Raw genomic sequence first — 21,380 nt, 5'->3', positions numbered from 1 at the left:
ATTTTAAAAAATTTCCAGTATTCAACACTATCATAATTAATCGTAATGATGAACAAAATTAACATATATGTAGTTTATTAAAGTATATTGTGTACAATAAACCATACACTTACTCAAGCAGTACATTCTAGACCAGAGACGGCCAAATATGAGGAAGTGGATGGCCAAGACATCCAGAAACAAATGTGACGTGTAGTACAACTGTTGTAACACATTACATGCTATTGACTTGAAAATAGTGCCTTATATAGCAGTCCTATAAAATCAAGATTCTACGGGCTTTTCGCAAATTAAAAAAAAATTAAATATGCATTTTACACTTCGTGTGCGTAAACAAACGCCAATCTTTCGTTTTAACTATCTCGTGAAACTAGATTCAAAGAAAGGAAAGGTTTGGAGAAGTGATCAAATAGTTTAAAAATTTCCTTGTTATATATATTTTTATAAACATTTTCAATCTGGTATTGGTGCTTATATGGGTCATATGGCTACTTGCAAACCTTTGGTAGACACATTGAAGTTATATAAGGTCATTCCTGCCCATCCCTTCTTTAGATGCGCGTGTCCCTGCTTAATAAGCTTCGAATATAGATCAAGGTTACAGTAATGCTCTTTCCACAGACTGAAATTACAAGGACTCAAAACTAATAACAATAACTTGGACTTGGTTCGTTTAACACATTTTGTTTTGATTTTTATATTTTATACATAAAAATGTTTTCGTCTATGAAGATAACAACTTTGCTTTTGTTCGTGAGAATAAAAATAGTGATATAATTTTTACAAAGAATACTTTTAAAGGTTTTTTTTTTTTTAATGTAACCGACGTACGATCTCTTAATATAGTGATCAGTTCAATACAGCCATGGAGGTGGTTGTTTTACGACTGTCTGATTGATTTGGATGACCCAACTCACTCGTTCGGGAAGAATGTTTGGGAATCTGAAAGAAATCATCATAATGAAACGGGATATTTGTGAAATAATAAAGAAATTCATCACATTCAAATGACGGTGTCTGACATTCTTGTGTTTTTACTTTTAATATTTTAGTAATTCTTAACAGTATAGGTGATGAACAGACGCTAAGCGTCTATGAGGCTCCCGCCATTTTAACTAGGACTTCACAAATAAATCACTTATTTCAAAACAATGTTTGCTTTAGTATGCTAAACATACTAACCGCATAAAGTTAACACTGTAACAGAAATTCTCGTGATAAATAGAGTTATTATATCCAACAGTGTTTTGTTTAGTACCCTGCTATATATGAAATAATGTTTTTGAAGCAAAGAAAAAAAGGTTTCCGTATCATAAAGTGTTTTCGACAAAAATACAATTTACCATACAAAGCTTCTATAAATATGAAAATAATCTTGTTGTATAAAGCACTGATTTTTAAGTTTGTTTATTTTTGGAACTTCTTGCGAAGCTACTCGAGAAAAAGTGGTAAATTGTGTGTATGTGTGTGTTTTTCTCATAGCAAAGTTACATCGGACTATCTGGTGAGCCCACCTGATGGACTCGAATCCTTGATTTTGGCGTAGTAAATCCGTAGACTTACCACTGTACTAGCGGCGGGCAAATGATAAACTGGAGGACTTGGTTTGTTTTAAACTTCGCGCAAAGCTGCACGAGGGCGATCTACGCTATTCAACCCTAATTTAACAGTGTAAGACTAGAGGGATAGCAGCTAGTCATCACCACCCACTGCCAAATCTTGGGCTACTATTTTACCAACGAATAGTGGGATTGACCGTTACATTATAACACCCCCACGGCTGAAAGGGCGAGCATGTTTGGTGTGACAGGGATTCTAATCCGTAACCCTCGGATTACAAGTCAAGTGCCTTAACCACCTGGTCATGCCGAACCTAGAGGTAAGGCGGCTAGTCAACACTACCTCCCAAAAAATTACTTTTTTACTAACAAAAAGCGTGATTAATCGTTAAAATACAGGCTCCTACGATCAAAAGAACAAGCATTTTTGATGAGGGAATCTAAATTCATGACCCTCATATTGTGAATTGAGTGTCCTAACCATCAGTCCATTCATAAAACTAGGAATACTTCTTATAGCAAATACTTAATTTTATCATAAAGATGCTCACTGTAGCAAAGTGCTTTCTATAGAAGAATAAAAGTGTTTATTGTAAAACAATAAACTTGTTATATTAAATAGCGTTTTGTGTAGCTACGAAAGCGCTCGGAGCATGAAAGCCTTTCCTGTTGAGAAAAAATACTGAATTTTGTTTAAGTTTATTACTAAAACTTCACAGGAAACTTTCCCTATTGAACACTTGTTTTTGGCACCAAATTTCGAGAAATTCTCCACATTTAAAGTATTTTTTCCATAAAACAAACAAATAAAACAAGAGGGAATCCTTAACAATCGCGCCACTTGAAATCCTTTTAAGTTGGAGCAGAGTAGATAAAAGATCCTCGCTCGCGAAATACCGGCCCAAATTTTGGAGAAAAAAACACAACAGTGCCGATAAACAGATTTGAGGCGCCAGACTACATTATCGTATTCCAATAATACAATCTAAAAAAAAGCTTCTTCTGATTGAAAAAAATACAATCATAAGTGAAATATGTAGAATGTCTTGACAGTAACATAAACATAGAAAAAATGAAACTGTTTGTAGATGATACGTACCTTTGGATTTATACTCGAATAAAGTAAATCATATTAATTGGAAGCAAAGAAATGATGCTGATAGTGGAAAAGTCGAGTATTGAGAAAGATAATTAACCTGAGAGGTCAGAATCGAATTACTTTAGAAGAGAACAAGTTGTATGATATTGATTCTGGAAAAGATGGAAAGACTGAAATATCTAAAACCATTAATTATGTATACAGCTGTATCTTTTTTTATACTTCATGTATTTTGTATCTGATACAAATTCTAAATGGTAGAGTCAAGTAGATTATTTCTACTAATCAGCGTCTTCTGGGACATAATATTTCAAAACTTTGACTCGAGGTCTAGAGAGGTCGGTTTTCTTGACCGAGGGGTCTTAATTTGTGAGACTTTTTTTTATTCTTCCTTTAATTAGCTTTAATTACTCTTGTGCGCTAGCAATACCAAGCTAGGATCTCTTTCGGCCCACATACATACTAAAATTCTTTTAGGAAGGATTAGGGTAAATTAGCCTGTGAGACTTTAAATGTTGTCAAATACATAAATCTTCATAAATGCGAATAAAATAAGTTCCTCTGTCTCCTTTATTAGCTCAATAATTTTCTATTACAGCTTCTTCAGGAACTTTCGAGTTCCTAACAGTTCAATCTTAAAAAAGTAAAACTTTAGTCATGAATATTAAAATCTGCGTTTCTACTACTTGTTTAGTAAACTTAAAAAACCAATTCAGAAGTGGAAGTTGTACTGAACTTATATTTTAGATTATTTTAAAAGTATCAGAACAGAATTAGATCTTTTTTTTTAACCTGTTACTACAAAGTTTTCATGTTACAAAATTAATAAACTGCATCAATATCTTCTGATAAAGTTGTAATCGCGAAATACTCAGCTAATAAAGTTACATTCTGGAGATGCAGGTCGTTATTTTATTTACGTTTATAAAAATGTTTCATAATAAACTCCAGTTTTTCATTAAATGAAGTTAAGTATGTATGTATATATATATATACACACATATTGTTTTCTACAACAAAGAAAGTATGGAAATTATTTCTGTCAACAACTGTTTTATACATGATCAGTATACAACACTGTTGCCTTTAGCGAATATATAGTTCATATCAAACACTTCTGCTTATAGCAGGGAAAAGTATCTCAGTATTAAAGAACGTTTTTTTGGACTTAAGAAAAGGAATCTACTACATATATGAAACAGTATTTTTCTTAAGCGAAGAAATAAAATTCGATACATTAAAATATTAAAAATATAACTCATGTCATCAAATATTGTTTTCTGAAGCAGGTGAAAGAATCTTAACAAACTACACAGTGTTTTTACAGTGCGAGAAATAAAGGTATTAAAGAGTATTTCTGTAGCACGTGACAGAATCTCACTATAATGTTATTGTAAGAAAAAAACCTTACCACATGGCTCATTGGTTGGGTTTCTCGTTTTCCTGTCAACACACTTAAAAGTCGATTCCTGTACTTTTCATTTACCAAGATATGAAAGATAAATATGAACACTCCCTTGAAAAAACAATAACACATCGATAATAACAATAATATGAGATAAATATATGAGATATTTTGTTTCACCAATGTTTAAACTATTTATAAATATTATTTTTGGGGTGTAAAATTTGATAACTTTATTTTAAAAAGTCAAAAATCAAAATAAATTAAAATAATAAAAAACTATTTAACATGAATCGTAAACAAAAAAAATACAATATTAATCAAATTAATCCCTAAGTAACTTCAATTAACATTAACTTTATTTAAAATACAGTTAAATATTAGTATACTTAAGAGAAAAAATATTTTCCTAAATTAATATATTTGAGATTGCTTTAAAGTGAAAAATATTCAAATATGAACTTAAAAACAATAAAATAAGGTATACTAAAAATAATTAATATAAAAGGCACAAAATATATTAGTGTGATATGAATTTCAGAGATTCTATTAAAGTATAAATTTTTAAGTTTCATAACTGTATATTTATTACGTGCTTACAGCGGGTATTGTTATTATTATTTTGAATTAAGCACAAACCTATACAATGGGCTATCTGTGATCTGCCCACCATGAGTATCAAAACCCGGTTTTTAACGTTGTAAGTCTGCAGACATGCCGCTGAGCCACTGGGGGACACAGAGGGGGTGTATTGAAACTTAGATTTATCGCTGAGGCAGTACGGTAAAATAACTTAATATACAAAATAATGACTACAGAAACTTTCAAAATAATTAACAATTTTAATGTAATGCATTTCAAATTATTACGTTTATCTGGTATTAATAAAAACTTTATATTTATCTAATAACTTTATGTTAAATACAACCCACTTAAAGTAATAAAACAAAATTCAGTTACTGGAAAATTAAATCCAACTAATTAATAAAAAAAAATACTGTTACTATAAAATTAATAATTGAATTTAAACAACAAAACAATTGATCAGTGTTATTTATTTTAAACTTTATACTATGAAATTTATCCTAATAGAATAAACTATACATTTAATAGTGTCTTTGTACGTTTACTTGTACGTATGTTAAGGGAGAAGATAAATGTTTGAACTAAAAATCACGCACCTGCAGTCCATTTAGGACTAAAAAAATGTACGCCATCACCATTGTCTTTTCAGAAGTGAGAAAAAACCCAAATATCCACGTGAGTCCAAGTAGTACCATCAAAGAGAAGGAACCTTTCAAAATGTTTCTGTATAGATACAATGCCACTTTTCAGATCATATGAAGTGCTAAAAGAACTTACTGTGAGATTAGCATTAAAATGTAAAAGATGTCAAGTGACATTTATATTCTTATATATTATATAGATTTCTTAATTCATAATTTCTTTTTTTTCAACCTTAACGTTGCTAAAAATTAGAAATGTGTTTTTTCATTTAATAAAAATATCTCATTCTCAAATATTTTATAATTCTACGTTTAATCGATTCTATATCACTTGTAGAAAATATTAAAGTTTTGTTTACACGTAAAACCTATGAAAAGATTTTATACAGAAAGAAAGTATATTTTTTAATGCAATACATTGGCTTACATTGTTTTGATGGCTTGGGTTTGTTGGTTTCTTATTTTTACAGAGAAGGCAGAACGCAGGCTCATAATGAAAAACACTGTATTAACCTGATGGAAAATTTTAGATGTATGAATTCTTTAAACCTTTTGATTAACAGTATATAACTGGAAATTAAAAAAAAAAAGGCAGTTGATCTGGGAACAAGAAATTAAAATTGGAAATACAACTTTTTAAAATTATCTTAATTATGGAACTTGTTGTTAAATATTTAGTAAAACATTGGGAAAAGTTTTGCCCTAAAAATAGTCACGTAGCTGATTTCTTGTGGCTAATTCTTATTTAATCTTTACATTAAATGCGTAAAGTATTATCGAGAATTGTATTAAAAAATGAAGTAAAAACATTCTATAAACGCAATTATCAGAATAAAACAAAAATAATTAATAATTAAAGTGTAAATAGTAGAACAGGATATGTTGTAGTCTGATCTACCAATTTTTTGGAATTGGAACTATTTGTATACTTAGAAAGATTAACTCGCTATATTCGTTAGAACTGTGATTCTTCAAGACACACACAAGCCCGGCTTGGCCAAGTGGTTAGAGCGCTCGACTCATCATTTGAGGGTTACGGGCTCGAAAACCCTTCACATCAAACATGCCCGCTCTTCAAGCCGTGGGGGCGTTATAATGTGACTATCGTTGGTAGAAGAGTAGCCTAAGAGTTGGCGATGGATTATGATGACTAGCTGCCATCTTACGCTTCTGAATTAAGGACGGCTACCGCAGATAGCCCTCTTGTAGCTTTGCGCGAAATTAAAAAACAAACAAACAAACTTCAAGATACTAATCCATATTTTTATAAACAGAATAATATGTTTTAATTGTTTAGCATTCTAGTTAAATATTACACTATTTAAAAGCAGATTTTACCGAAATTAAACAACAGAAAATACAGAGTGAAATAACATGAAAAAGGAAACACTAAATACAGTTTAAATATGTGAGATGGGTTGCAGACAGGAAGTTGTTTTGTTTTCAAACTAACGGATATTTCCGGTGACAGTTTATGCCTGTGTTTACAAAGATAACATGAACGTTATGATAAGTTTAATACTTAAGGCAGAGGAGGCCTAACTCACTAGCCTCTCCTTACCTTTTGAAAAACATCTTACAAAAGAGATAAAATATATCTAGCTACAAAAGTATCTGTGGATATAGGATACACTATATAGTGAGGATACACTATATAGTGAGGATACAGTGATTATTATCTTTAACCTCTATTTCTATTCGCGACTCTAACATGTAAAAAATAAAAGTAAGATTTAAAAGATCTGAAAAAAGATATGGATACTCAAGCCATCAACGTCCTACGTCTAAAATTATCACTTACTGTCTGGAGCTAGTTGTCAAACTAGGTATTTCTGACGTAACATAAAAGAACAACTAATAATGAAGTAAATGGAACACTGAGATGATACATTTTACTTATCTTGTGAATACGATATTCCAGTACCCAAAATAATAACGTACCTGTGTAAAACAAATAGGCCCCGCATAGTCAGGTGGTGGGGCGCTCGATTCGTAATCTGAGGGTTCCGGGTTCGAATCACTGTCCCACCAAACATGCTCACCTTTTCAGCCGTGGGGGCGATATAATGTGACTGTCAATCCCACTATTCGTTGGTAAAAGAGTAGCTCAAGAGTAGGCAGTGGGTGGTAATGACTAGTTGCCTTCCCTTTAGTCTTACACTGCTAAATTATGGACGACTAGCGCAGATAACCCTCGTGTAGCTTTGCGCGAAATTCAAAACAAACACGCAGCTCTTGACTACCACTAGATTAATATTATACTAATTGTGTCCATTTATTGTTTTCTACCCTCCTTCTTCTATATGGCTCTTCATACTTTCACAATATTGAATAAAACATCATGTCCATATAAATTTATACATTCTATGTATCACACTATTATCATCCATATACTGATTTAACTTATAATCTAGACAGTCCTGAAAAATTCAAACAAACAATAAACCAAATAATAAACTTCAAAATGTTTTTGAGAGTAAGTACTGCTATCAAAGGAATCAAACATTCATTACATCCACCACATTAAAAAAAAATCAGTGCACTATTTGTCCTTCTTCAAAATTGTGTTGCTGAAGAAAACGTTCAGCATATGTTAATTCTCAAAGCACACGAGCTAGTACTGAAGGCTTATCGCCAAAAGTTTCTAGGTAATCACAAGCAAAACAGCCAAACTTATATGGAGTTTGCTCACAAAAAAGGTTTATTTTAATCAATGGTGTCATCCTATGCATGGTGGCTACAGATTTGACAAACTTAAACAATTATGTTTAGTTGATGAATTTAAACGATGTAATGGCGACCTCAAAACTTATTTGGATGAAAGAAAGTTGAAACGAAGGAGATGCTCTTTCTGATGACTACTCTAACACATAAAAACAAGTTCCCACCACCTAATCAATTATCTATATCTGTTCAATCCAATAAAGTTCAGGATTCGTTTTAAAAATCCAGCTTTTCTAGTTCGAAATCCTATTACATACGGGACAAAATTTCGTCAAAACCATTAAGGCCTATCTGTCATTTTTATATAACCTGATCATGTTATATCCAATTGTTGGTGTTTGAGAAAGAAAAACAAAAAGGAAGCAACACCCAGTACTTTATGATCCATATAGAAGTAGTTTCATTATATGAGCCAATGTTGTTTATTTTGATACTGATAAAAAGGGTGATGTAGTCAGGGAAGAATAATTTATACCTTTTGTGTCTATTGGTTCTGTGTCTTTGATAAATGACACTGCTAATCTCATACCCATACGTATTCTACATGACATTGGGGTGAATTTATCATTGTTGTTAGAAGGTATATTGTCCTTAGGCTTGATTTCTACCACTGGCGAGCCTGTTATTATTCAGGGTATTGAGAATGACTTTGTTATTTTTTCTTTTAATAACATTTATTTAACATCAAACTTAGTTTTGGGGGCCAGTTGTGGTTGGAGTAAGACCTACTCTGCCAATTAAGGCTGCATTATTATTGTTGGGATACGATTTGGTTTGGGGAATAGTTGTTGTCGAACCCAAGATGGTTAGCGAGTTGATCACTGTTTCATCTAAGGATGATGTTGTTACTGAGAAAAATTTGATGTGTTTCCTTCGTGTGATGTGACTCGAGTTCAAGCCAAGGAACAAATGATAAACACTTGTTCAGAAAGCAATATTGTGGATTTGATTCAGACGTTTATTGAACCCAACGGGGATTTTGTGAATAATTATCCTCCTGACAATGATGGACGTGAGGGATTTGTTTCACCTGGTGAATTTCCATTTGCTAGAAGCAAACCGATTGATGAGCAAGAAAAGGATCCGCAGATCTCTTCACTATTTTAACACACATTCCTAAATGATGAACAGGAGAAAGTTTCAAATGGTTACTTTTTTCAAAAGTGGTGTGCCAGCTTCAAAGGACTGAGTTGTAGTTTATCGAATTAATGTTCCAAAAACACATCGTTCTGAAACATTGAAAGTTGTCAAGGATCTTCCCGTAGGAGGTCATTTAGGCGTAAACAAGACATGTGACAAAAATTATGAGGTATTTATTTTGACCATAAATCAGGCAAGATGTTTCTTAGTTTAGTAAAACTTTTCATACATGTCAATTTGTTGGAAAACATACCAGAAAACTCCTGTTTTTCCTTTGAAACCTATTCCAGCCTACGAAGAATACCTCAGTCGTGTGATTATTCACTGTGTTAAGTCAGTAAGGTAGCATCTGTGTGTAAGCATCTTTACGTGCTATGTAATTTTATGGTTATTTGTATTGATTTTGTTATATATTGTCATGATTCTTGAAATTGTATGATTGTTTGACCATGTACTGTTATCAATGTATATACATATATATATATAGACAATATTTTGGTTTAAAATTGTCTAATGCCAATTTTTTCTTCTCTATGGAGGGAGGTGTAACGGATTTAATATTATTTTGATATCTATGTTTGTTTGAGGTTTATGTATAATTAGAAATGCATGCAACTTATAATGTTAAACATGTGTTATGAATGCCTCGCTTATTCTCTAAATTTGTAGAAGATTTTCGTGTGTAAGAATCAACAATATATGTTTTAAATTGTTGCTTACTGAACTATCACGAATTTCACCTGAATATTATAAATCGACATTCCAAGAGGCAGTGTAATGATATAGTTGGTCTGCTACACTCAGTATACTTACAGCCTAGGAAGCTATAATGGTGATAAACGCTTATTAATCAGAAAACTACAAATATTTGATCAAGAACGTTTAAAGATTTCGAACACTACGAACCGTTCAGTTTCAGTGAATTAACTTTGGACGTTAGTATTTCTTCGAGGACAGTCGATATTTTCGTCGGTAAAACGTCAGCTTGCAAGCAACGTGAGGCCAGGACAAAAATAAACAGATATTTAGCTTAATCAAAACGTGACAAAAGCAACTTAGAATTAATTCGCTCGTTGTGGATATGGACCATAGATAGCATTTGTTTATTTGCTTGTTTTTAAATTTCGCGAAAAACTACACAAGTTCCCGTCATAATTAGCAGTGTAAGAGTAGAGGGAAGGCACTTAGTCATCACAACCCACCGCCAACTCATGGGCTACTCTTTTACCAACGAATAGTGGGATTTACCTACTTTATAACGCACCCACGGCTGACAGGGCGGCCCTCAGAGTCGAACGCCCTAACCACCTGGCCATATCGGCCCCTGTCAATAAATTATGCAGTTTGCAGATCAGATAGAAGACTGGATACTGCTTGAAAGTTTGTAATTTTTTTGTATATAAGTTATTATCTATATAAACCGTTATTATAACTTGTATTATTATTTATATTAATTCTGAATTGCTTCAGTTAATCTAACTAAATAATCAGTTTCTTGTAGAAATTTCCTGAAACATTTTTTACATCAGGTAATTCTGAATTGCTTCAGTTAATCTAAATAATCAGTTCCTTGCAGAAATTTCCTGGAACATTTCATTAAAATATATTTGTGTTAAGAAAGAAAAATTGTATGTATCAGCCTTGTTGGCAAATATAAATTTGGCATATACTGACATTCAAATAACTTCTGAATTAAAATTTCTGGTTATTTGAAATCGTAATATGTAGCGTACCTAAAATAATAAATCACAGACTTATCCGAAGTAAATTATAATACATAACAGGATACTATTGTCACTGAGATTGAATTACGTTTTATAATATTTTTATTAGCTTTTAAATTGTATTTAAATGGCGGCGTAGAACTAATAACAGTAACCAGAATAAAATTTTGATCTAAATAACTGTCTGTACTTTGTACTTTTCTCGCAAAGCTACACGATGGCTATCTGCGCTAGCCGTCCGTAATTTAGCATTTAGGGCTAGAGGGAAGGCAGCCAGTCAGCACCGCCCATCGTCAACTCTTGGGCTATTCTTTTACCAATAAATAGTTGGATTGACAGTCATATTATAATGCCCCCACGGCTGAAATGGCGAGCATGTTTAGTGTGACGAGGATTCAAACTCGCGACCCTCAGATTATGAGTCGAGTGACTTAACCGTCTGGACATGCAGGACCTTACTTTGTAATGGCCAAAATCTTATCCTTCGTTACTGTTTCACAGCCAGAATGTCTCCACATGAGGCATTGTTTTACGGTCACAAGATATGATTACTGTGGAATAAAATATAGATGTTGTTTATACTTGAAATTTTAGAAACTTTAAATTAATTTAAAGATAAAACTAATTACTTTGGCAGATGTTTTAACGCTGCGTTGTGTAGGTGAGATGTTTTTTTTAAGTGATCGAAGGATAACACAAGTTCATCATGATATTAAAAAAAAATCATTGTTTGTGTGCGTGTTAATACTTTGTTTTGGTGTTCGTACAAAGCTGGTATGACCATTAATGTAACCAGTTCCGTTAAAACCAATAAACAAAATACGAAAGGTCATTGTTTAGTAACGTGTAATCTCTTTATCTCTACAGTGGCCATATGGTATAATCCGAAATAAGTAGCATAATACATGATATGGAGCAATAAATGTCACATTATCATGATTAACCACAAGCTGTAGCTTAACATATTATTCTCATCCACAGTATCTAGGTAGGCAAAAGCAAATATTGTTATATCTAAGCAAGCTCAAGTGTCCAGAAATTATATGTGGGCGTGTCTGTAAACACTACACTACAATAAGATTATTTCATTATTCTAACGCAGCGTTTCCCAAACTACGTTTCGTTGAACATTGGTGTTCTGTTTGAGATTAATGGGTGCTCTGTGAGAAAATTATGATTTTAAATTTTAATAAAATATTTAACATTTTTCGTATGATCATAACTTATTACGAAATATTTTTCTATGGATTAGAATTAAATAATAACGGTTTTGCATTGAAGAAGAATTATAGTAGGTGCTGTATCTATTCTATATAACATTTTAGTGGAGAGGTTTGTACCTAAAATATATTATGAGCAAAAAAATGTAAAAATTTATTAATGTGTAATTTGAGTAAATAAATAAATGAAGTAAATCAATTAATAATATACAAATTTAGTATCAAGACTGTTTTGACTGCTTTCTTCCTTTTAATGAATTTCTGACACAAATAAATGATAAAGTCCACAAGAAAGTTCGCAGCACTATTTTATAGCACTTGCGTGACTTACACTCTGCTTTATTAAAATATTTTCCTGTTAGTACTAATGATTGGGTTCAAAATCCATTTGTATAATAGTTACATCTAAGCCGGTCGGTTTTGCAGCGCAAGACTACGAGAACTTAATTGACTTAGTTTATGACTCTCGACTGAAACAGAAGTTCAAAGAACTTCCGCCAAACAATGTTTGGAGTAGCCTAATAACAGATTATCCGCGTATAACGTGCACACTTCGACTGCTTCTTCCATTTCTTATGACTTATTTACGAGAGACGGAATTTCGTATTATACGGAAACAAAGACAAAATACAGCAACAGACTAAATGCTGGATCTAATATGAGAATTCAGCCATCAAGTATTTTTACTGATATTAAGAGAATTTGTTATTCGAAAACGTAGAAACACCAATTCCTTTAACCTGTTGACTGCCAAGTATTTCCCAAGTAGGGACGGCTAGCACAGATAGCCTTCGAGTAGCTTTGCGCGAAATTCAAAAACAAACAAACATCACAAATATATAAAATTTAGACCTTTAAAATTAAGTGTTAACGAATATTTTTAAAGAAAAATTTTTAATTTGTTCAATCTGAGTATTCTTTATTTTTGTTTGTCATTGTAAAATAAATCAAAATAAATCTCTTTAAACTAATGTATGTATTTTTAAATTTAAAATCAACCTGCTCCAAAAAATGTCATGAGTGTTCCGTAAGTTTTTGCTGAGCTGAAAAGTGTTCCGCGGCCTAAAGAACTTGGGAAACGCTGTTAAATCTAATGAATATATTGCATTAAATAATACAATAAACGTTTTTGAGTCAATGTTTTAAACAATTACGCCCTAACTGTAAACTTTAATCTTGCTCAAAGTTTGGATAATTTAATCACAAACTTATTTATTAATATTGCTTTAATACAGTGTATGATTTCATTAGCATTTGTAACAGCTAGCTAACAAGACTATATCATTTGTTTAGTGTATTAGAGCAGCAAATGTTTGTAATCAGCTGACAGATATCGATATATTAATCTCCTTGTCCCAGTTTGTGAAGAAAATCATTCACCAAATTCTAGAATTTTTTATCCTGTTACAAATAGCATTGATGTATAAAATATCTAATACAATTTAGAAATATACAAAATATAATAAACACATTATTTTATTACTTAAACCTTTCGATAAACATTTTTTGAATTAAAAATTGTATTACATAAATATATCAATAACTGAATTTATCAGTGTTACATATTCCAAACCTGTTGCCCGGCATGGCCAGGTGGATTAAGGCGTTTGGTACGTAATCCGAGCATCGCGAGTTCGAATCCCCGTCGCACCAAATATGCTCACCCTTTCAGCAGTGAGGGCGTTATAATGTGACGGTCAATCCCACTATTCGTTGGTAAAAGAGTAGCCCAAGAGTTGGTGATGACCAGCTGCCATCCGTCTCGTCTTACACTGCTAAATTAGGGACGGATAGCGCAGATAGCCCTCAAGTAGCTTTGCGCGAAATTGAATCATAAACAAACAAACAAATCCAAACTTATTAATTATACGGTATTTAGTAATATGCTGAAGAGTGGGGGGAAACTGGATAATTTCTAATAAGGAATAGTACGTTTTCTGGTTGCCAGAGCAAATAACATAAAATAGAAAACCTGAGATAGCAGGACAATGTCTCAAGGTTTCCAGTTTATTATACTGCACATATCCAGTGGTCAAAAGAAACATTAGCGCACGGATGAAATCAACTAATTTTTTATGCAATAATCTTAGGTTGAAGTTAGACGTTAATTAAAGAAGGCAGTTGATAAAGGAAAACACTTCAATTCGGGAGTAGGTATTTTATAAATCAACTATTGTTGAAATTGTAAAAAAGAGATTTCTAAAATAATTCCATAATTACATTGTTAAACTTTGAAAACTATGAGAGGTTTATTTTATGGAAATTCTGTTTTTGTATAAATGTAAATACAGGGAAAAAAAAGTAAAATTTTAATCTGTGGTGAAGAAAGGGTTCATATCTTAATAGCATCGTGATAGAGATAGCAGTCAGTACATACATAACGTATATTTGTATGAAACCTTGGGTTAGGTAATAGGAATTTAAACTGTGATTTGTAAGCCGAATGGTAAAATGATACAGAGGCTTAGCAGCCAGATGAGATACCTCCAAGATTCGGGCATAATCACTTTTACTTTACAACTGTTCGCTAGAAGGGAACCAACCAATCAGCAACACTCAACTTAGAGTACACGACTACACATAATGGTATAAAACAACTGGTGCATGTATAATACATGCGCAGCGATTCTTGGGTTTTGAGCTCTGAGCATAATAACCACTGAACAACAACTCACCGCTTTTGTTATGTTGTTATTACTGTTTTGAATTAAGCACAAAGCTACGCAATGGGCTATCTGCGCTATTTTCGCCACAGGTATCGAAACTCCGATTGTTGGCAATGTAAATTCGCAGGCATACCGCAGTGCCACTAGGAAACGTTTCTGCTATGAAAAAGTAGCTGTTTGGGGACATCTGCACTTAGTTTAAAGTAAAATGTAGAATTACAAGAATAAAATATTCAAACATTTGAAAGTAAAAAATGAAAAAAAATAGAGGTTTATAGAAATTGCATAGAAAACTTACCAAGATGACAAAACCAACTGGACCAGCAACACTCCACATGAGACCGTTTACTCGAGAAAGCCAACAGCTGGATAAATTAGAAAAAAAAATTCTTGTTTACCTGAAGCATTAAAGGTTTATTATCTCATACGTCAGTACTCACTGGGTTAGTATATCTCCTGTTTTAAATGTTTAATAGGTGAATATATCTGTTGCATCACGTACCTACTAGACGATTATATAAGTTGTATTATATGTTTACAGAGAACATAATAGGTGGGGCTGGGCATGGCCCAGCGCGTAAGACGTGCGACTCGTAATCTGAGGGTCGCGGGTTCGAATCCCCGTTCCGCCAAACATGCTCGTCCTTTCAGCCGTGGAGGCGTTATAATGTGATGGTCAATCCCACTATTCGTTGGTAAAAGAGTAGCCCAAGAGTTGACGGTGGGTGATGACTAGCTGCCTTCCCTCTAGTCTTACACTGCTAAATTAGGGACGGCTAGCACAGATAGCCCTCGAATAGCCTTTGTGCGAAATTCAAAAACAAACAAACAAACATAATAGGTTATATTATAACGACTACATTTGTTGTATCATTGTATTATGATTTAACGACAAGCGCATAACTCTTACAAAATGGCAAAACAATTATTACCAACCCCACCTCATAGTATGGCAAAACCTCACATTTCAAAGCTGGCTGAAAGAAAGAAATTTTGCAAAATCAAGCTCAACCAATAAATAGACAGAAATGTACAGTCTTAGAGTCAAAAGCTGGTAAATTCCTTTGTGAGCTAATCAAAATTAAAATCATTCATGAAATAAATTTATGCCATATTCACAGAATAATTATCGTTTTGGTAACACCAGGTTCTAACAATGGTTTTTATGTTATGTTGCTCAGCAACAAAGGTTTTGTTTGTTTGTTTTGGAATTTTGCGCAAAGCTACACGAGGGCTATCTGTGCTAGTCGTTCTTAATTTAACAGTATAAGACTAGAGGAAAGGCAGCTAGTCATCACCACCCACCGCCAACTCTTGGGCAATTCTTTTGCCAATGAATAATGAGATTGACCGTCACATTATAACGCCCCCACGGCTGAAAGGGCAAGCATGATTGGTGTGACGGGGATACACTTTATACATTTGGCTCTAGACTAGATGATCCCATTCTATATCTTTACTGTAGGCTTATTATATCAACATCCACTATCCGTATAAGGGTTAACGGCACCCTTGTCACGTCTCCCTTGCATTACCATTATTAAAATCGTAATGGGCAAAAAGTAATCAAACCATTCTATCTGGATAAATGCATTTTGGATTTTATGACTCTTTCTGTTTCGAGAAATCAAGGTAACGTAACGTGACACTCGCTGGCTGCCTTTTATATAGGTTAGTTTTTGAATAAGCAAATTAAGAAGTCACGCTATAAATACAGTCGATGTAAAGCCGTGGTGAAAAGTAATGCATCAGAATTACATTTTTACTTTGCTTATGGGTCTTCGAGAGTGTGATGCCACCAAAAATTGCTTGCTACTGGGAAGGGTATGTGAAAACCAGTTCTCGTGCATAGTATTCGTATATTCATATCATAAAGATGCGTACCGATTGGTTATTTAAAAGTTTCAAGGCAGCAATATCCACTGTGTTTAATAAAACTGGAAAAAAGCAGAACGTGCTTATTTTGGAGTACCAGGACCATCCAGAAAGAGACCTGCAACAAGTCGTACCTCAGCTGTTCTAAAAAATGTGAAGTGTTTGTAGATGAGGATCTACGAATATGGGAGTCGGTGACAAAAGCCATTCACAGGTCTCAGGTGACAGTATACGCAACATAATGAAAATGATGTCCGTATAGAAAAACGACACAACTCGTGTGTACGAAAGTTTCTCCTGCGGCATATCGGTTCAACCATCACATACTTTTAGCAGATGAATAATGCCTGTCACTTGCATTGTAATTTTAAAGTAGGTGATCTTACAAAATTTTATTTTGTTTGATGAAAACTAACATTTAAAAAATATATCACAGAGTTAATCAAAACAAGTTGTTATATTAAGGTTAAAAACGCTTTTGTTTTTCTACTCTTAAAGCTATTTTTTATTCAATCAAACAATTTGTAGTTTTTAAAACTCACTGTTTTTCAGTTCCATAATCAGAGTATCGCAAGCTAGATGAGACAGTTACTATGACGAATGGTAATCCTGTAGTGGAAGACAAAAGAAGTTTCTCTACAATCAACAATCTCAAAAACTCATTTAGGTCATTTTGATTTCAATGTAGTGTGAAAGTAAATCTTATGAATTAAATATCACTGGCACTTGAGTTTAAAAAATGGTTGAACAACAGATAAAACAGCTATCAAACATAGTATAAAGCTAATTTGTTTTCAATTTTGAAATGAATTTTCAAGTTGTTATAAGAAACAAAAGAAAATGTAAATTTGTATGATGGACAGCTATTTCACAAGTTATTACGATTTGGACTTTTAATAGCGTTATCAACTTGCAGTACTAAAGCTTATTTGGTTCGTGTATTAAGATGAATTCTAGCATTGCTGACCTTCGTAAAATTTTATCCAATTTAAAATACTGTCGTGCGCTATTATTTTTATTTAGTTTCTGTAGTACACGCTGGTGTGCGAAAGACATATTAATACTAAAAATAAACGACGTTATGACACCAAAATGTTGTTTTTATTTAATTGGACACTCAACGTTTCGTTTTACAGAAAGTAGTTCTTCTAATCGAACTACGACCACAGATGAATAGGGACAAATGATGGCGCTGAAGATTTCAACTATTTTATTTTTTACAAATGAAGTAACGAAAAAGATAGGAACCAATCGAAACTATAGTGAAATAACAACAACAATATAGGCTGCGAACTAAAATCGCTTCATAGCAACGAATATTCAACTTTTTACATCGAATACATTTTCCATGGACTATGATGTGAAAAACTCAACATCGCATTTCGAACATGAGAAAAGACAGATCAACAAGAAGAGAAAAAAAAATGACTTTCGAAAGATAACACAAAAGTGTTATTTTTATAAGACTTCTAATTAAAGTTATAGAACAGCCAAGTCAACCCCAAAAAACTAGCTTTCAAAGTCTTAGTGCCTAAAACTACGATATAATGAATGCAACTGTCTTAGAAAAACGTATTTACAATTTAAAAATCAGTGTCTTGTTTCCCATGTTGTTTACATGTAACATTTGCTATCATACGTATATAGGAAGAAATCTACATACAGGAACAGGATAACATGTTGATGCTCTTTATAAACAATAACACGAAAGAAGCGCAGTTGAAAATCATTTTAAACTAATCATAGACAAGTAACACCTGTCTTAAAACCACTATTATCCGTACAATCCCTCAACAAAGCCATCAAGTACATTAACAGAAAATTCAAAATAGATTTTCCATCCAACAAGACCCGGTTTGACGAGATGCTTAGGGCGCTCGACTAGTAATCTGAGGGTCACGGGTTCGACTAAACGTCCCTAATTTTGCAGTTTAAAACTAGAGGGAAGACAGTTAGTCATCAACACCCTCCGCCAACTCTTGGGCTACTTTTCACCAACGAATAGTTTTGACACCATTATAACGAACTATGTTTGGTGGGTTCGAACCCGCGAACCCTAGATTATGAGTCGAATCACATTATGAAACTGAAGAAGCTTGAAACGTTGTAAAAGAACACTATGGTGTTATAAATTAAGTGGACTGAACTTTTCCGTCTGTTTGGATACTGGCCTAAAGCGTATACGGCATGGGGCTTACGTCATTAAGTGGACTGAACTTTTCCGGTTAAGGCTCACATGGCCAGACGTGTAATCTTGAGGTCACGGGTTCGAATCTCCGTCACACCAAACATGCTCGCCCTTTCAGCCGTGGAGGCGTTATAATATTACGGTCAAAAAACAAACAAACAAACAATTTTTACCGCATAATACGCTATAACCCGTTCCTCATAGAAACCGCTATAACCATGTGAAATCATTGAAATACAAACATTGCATCTTGATGATTTAATGAAGGTGTTTAAAGTACAGTGTGAGAAAGGTTGAAATTTGAGAAAATGTTCTAGCTAAAAAGTGCCGAGGCCTAAACGCTGTACATATATTTATATAATAAATTCTAATTCGGAAACACTATATAAAAAACATGCAACCATTAATTGTGTTTCTGCATAAAACGTGATTTGCTTAAACAAAACATAAACACATTTATTGACTAAAAGCAGTTTTGTTAAGAAGAAATTGCTGTCTAATATACAGAATTTATATCTCGCACTTTATTCTCACAAATCTTAGCAAGGCCTTGCAGCTTAGAAGAATAATCGTTAATAATATACAGTATTTTTCAAATTTCAAAATATATAACAGTGTTTGATTTTCGTTTACGATAATAAAAAAGGACCACCAGGATATCTTCTTTTATTTTTTTTATATTCCATTTATGTACTTTAAAGTACTTACCGTATCCAAGTACATAAAACCAGATTGGCTTCACATCATTTAGCCAACTAAATACAAGAACTACGGTTTGGTAGAGGTAAATTCCTTCCAGCAGCGTCCAAGCAAAGGCTGCAAGCACAGCATAATGTAAAACTCCAGCAATCAATGCACACGCCACCTATACAATAACACATGAACTAAACTTTACAGAGTATTCGTCAAACATACCATTTTGATATAATGACTACTTAATCTCAACACAGTCTTATATGGTACCAAATAAATTTAACTTTACGAAGTATCTTCATTGTATCTCAAGTGGTGTATTATTTAAACACTAAAAAGCATCTTCATTATATTGTTAACGTTACGAAGTGTTTTCTATACATTGTTTATAGTATCACGTGAGCTAAACATTGCAAGAAGTGCCATTATTAAATTATATACGTGATATAACAAGAAATAAATGTTACAGAGTGTTTTCACTATATTTCGAATCGTGTTGTACGAACTAAATATAAGTGTCTTCGTTATATCCTTTATGGTATCGAGTAAGATATTCACTGTATTCTACATCATGTTATATGAACTAAACATTATAATGTCTTTACTACACCCAATATGGTGTTAAGTGAGCTAACTATTACATGCTTTCCTTACGCTCTATAACGGTGATGTCACTCGAACTAAACATTACAGGGTATATCTACTACACCCTACATTGTATCGCATCAGCTGAACATAAGAGTGTCTTTTACTTCATTTACCTTTGCATAAACTAACTATTAGTTTGTGTTCATAACATTCTACATCAACCAAACATTATTCTAACAGGGTCTTGGTTAAGTGCTGTATGGTACTACACGAATTAAATATTACAGAATCTGTCTCTGCATTTTATAAGATGTATCGCAGAATAACTATTACAGAGTTGTTTTTTTTTATATATCCCTGTTGGAATCAGTATCGCACGATGTCATCATTACATCTTGCATTATGTCACATGAACATGATCTCCTTACTACTGTTCAATGCTACCTAAAAATGCCACAGATTCAGGTATTATATATTACAATCACATGTATTATAACTACCAGTTTTCACACAAACTAAGCTTTACACAACATTTGTTTCAGTACATCTTGCACGTTTTACACTGCTTAAACAATGCTGGCCTTCATTTCATTTTACAAGGTATATTTAAATTAAATATTGCTATCTGGTAAGTTTTAATTACCTTGCATCTCATTACAGTAAGGTTTATACCATTGTTCGCTTGCTCTGTAAGACATTCTATAAAATAAACATTGTGTCGTTGTAACTTGCTGCATTGTTACTGTGAAATTTGAATTCAGAGCTATGAAGTACTTTCAAAGTTTGCGGCGAAAGAGTTAAACATTTACAGATATTTATTTACTACACATTTCGTTTTCCTAGATCAGGGTTTCTTAAGTTGAATTCCACGGAACCTTAGAGTTCCGTGGGCTGATTTCATGGGCTCCGCAAGATAAGAATCAGTAATGATAGTAATATATATATAAAACACACAAATAAACAACAACTGTGAACGTTCTGTAAATGCCACAGTTTTTCTGGTTCTCAAAGTATGTGAGAAAAGCAGTCAAAAATCCAGCTAAGTTCCTGATGTAAGGTTATATGTAAAAATCCAGCTGAGTTCCTGATGTAAGGTTATATATAAAAATCCAGCTGAGTTCCTGATGTAAGGTTATATATAAATATCCAGCTGAGTTCCTGATGTAAGGTTATATATAAAAATCCAGCTGAGTTCCTGATGTAAGGTTATATATAAGAATCCAGCTGAGTTCCTGATGTAAGGTTATATATAAAAATCCAGCTGAGTTCCTGA

At 33.0% G+C, this 21,380-nt stretch overlaps 1 protein-coding gene across 6 annotated transcripts in view; it reads right to left on the bottom strand.

The window, feature by feature from the left end:
• Positions 1-214: 214 nt before the first annotated feature.
• Positions 215-21,380, bottom strand: part of LOC143245072 (adhesion G protein-coupled receptor L2-like) — a 52,518-nt gene continuing 31,352 nt past the window's right edge. For 3 of the 6 annotated variants that reach the window (XM_076490895.1, XM_076490904.1, XM_076490915.1), the window contains exons 13-19: positions 19,535-19,691; positions 17,181-17,247; positions 15,062-15,128; positions 5,717-5,802; positions 5,245-5,371; positions 4,070-4,174; positions 215-942 (exon numbers count right to left, since the gene is read on the bottom strand). In XM_076490895.1, the coding sequence (XP_076347010.1) occupies positions 850-942; positions 4,070-4,174; positions 5,245-5,371; positions 5,717-5,802; positions 15,062-15,128; positions 17,181-17,247; positions 19,535-19,691 (702 nt within the window). In that variant the 3' untranslated portion in view covers positions 215-849. Of the gene's footprint in view, positions 943-4,069; positions 4,175-4,704; positions 4,792-5,244; positions 5,372-5,716; positions 5,803-15,061; positions 15,129-17,180; positions 17,248-19,534; positions 19,692-21,380 lie in introns of those variants that run through there. The other 3 variants (XM_076490924.1, XM_076490931.1, XM_076490942.1) reach the window with 3 other exon arrangements.

This window comes from Tachypleus tridentatus, chromosome 1 (assembly GCF_004210375.1).
Source record: "Tachypleus tridentatus isolate NWPU-2018 chromosome 1, ASM421037v1, whole genome shotgun sequence".
In the NCBI taxonomy this organism is placed as follows: Eukaryota; Metazoa; Arthropoda; class Merostomata; order Xiphosura; family Limulidae; genus Tachypleus; species Tachypleus tridentatus.
The sequence above is the reverse complement of the archived record's forward strand: the minus strand, read 5'-3'. Positions and strand labels throughout refer to the sequence as shown.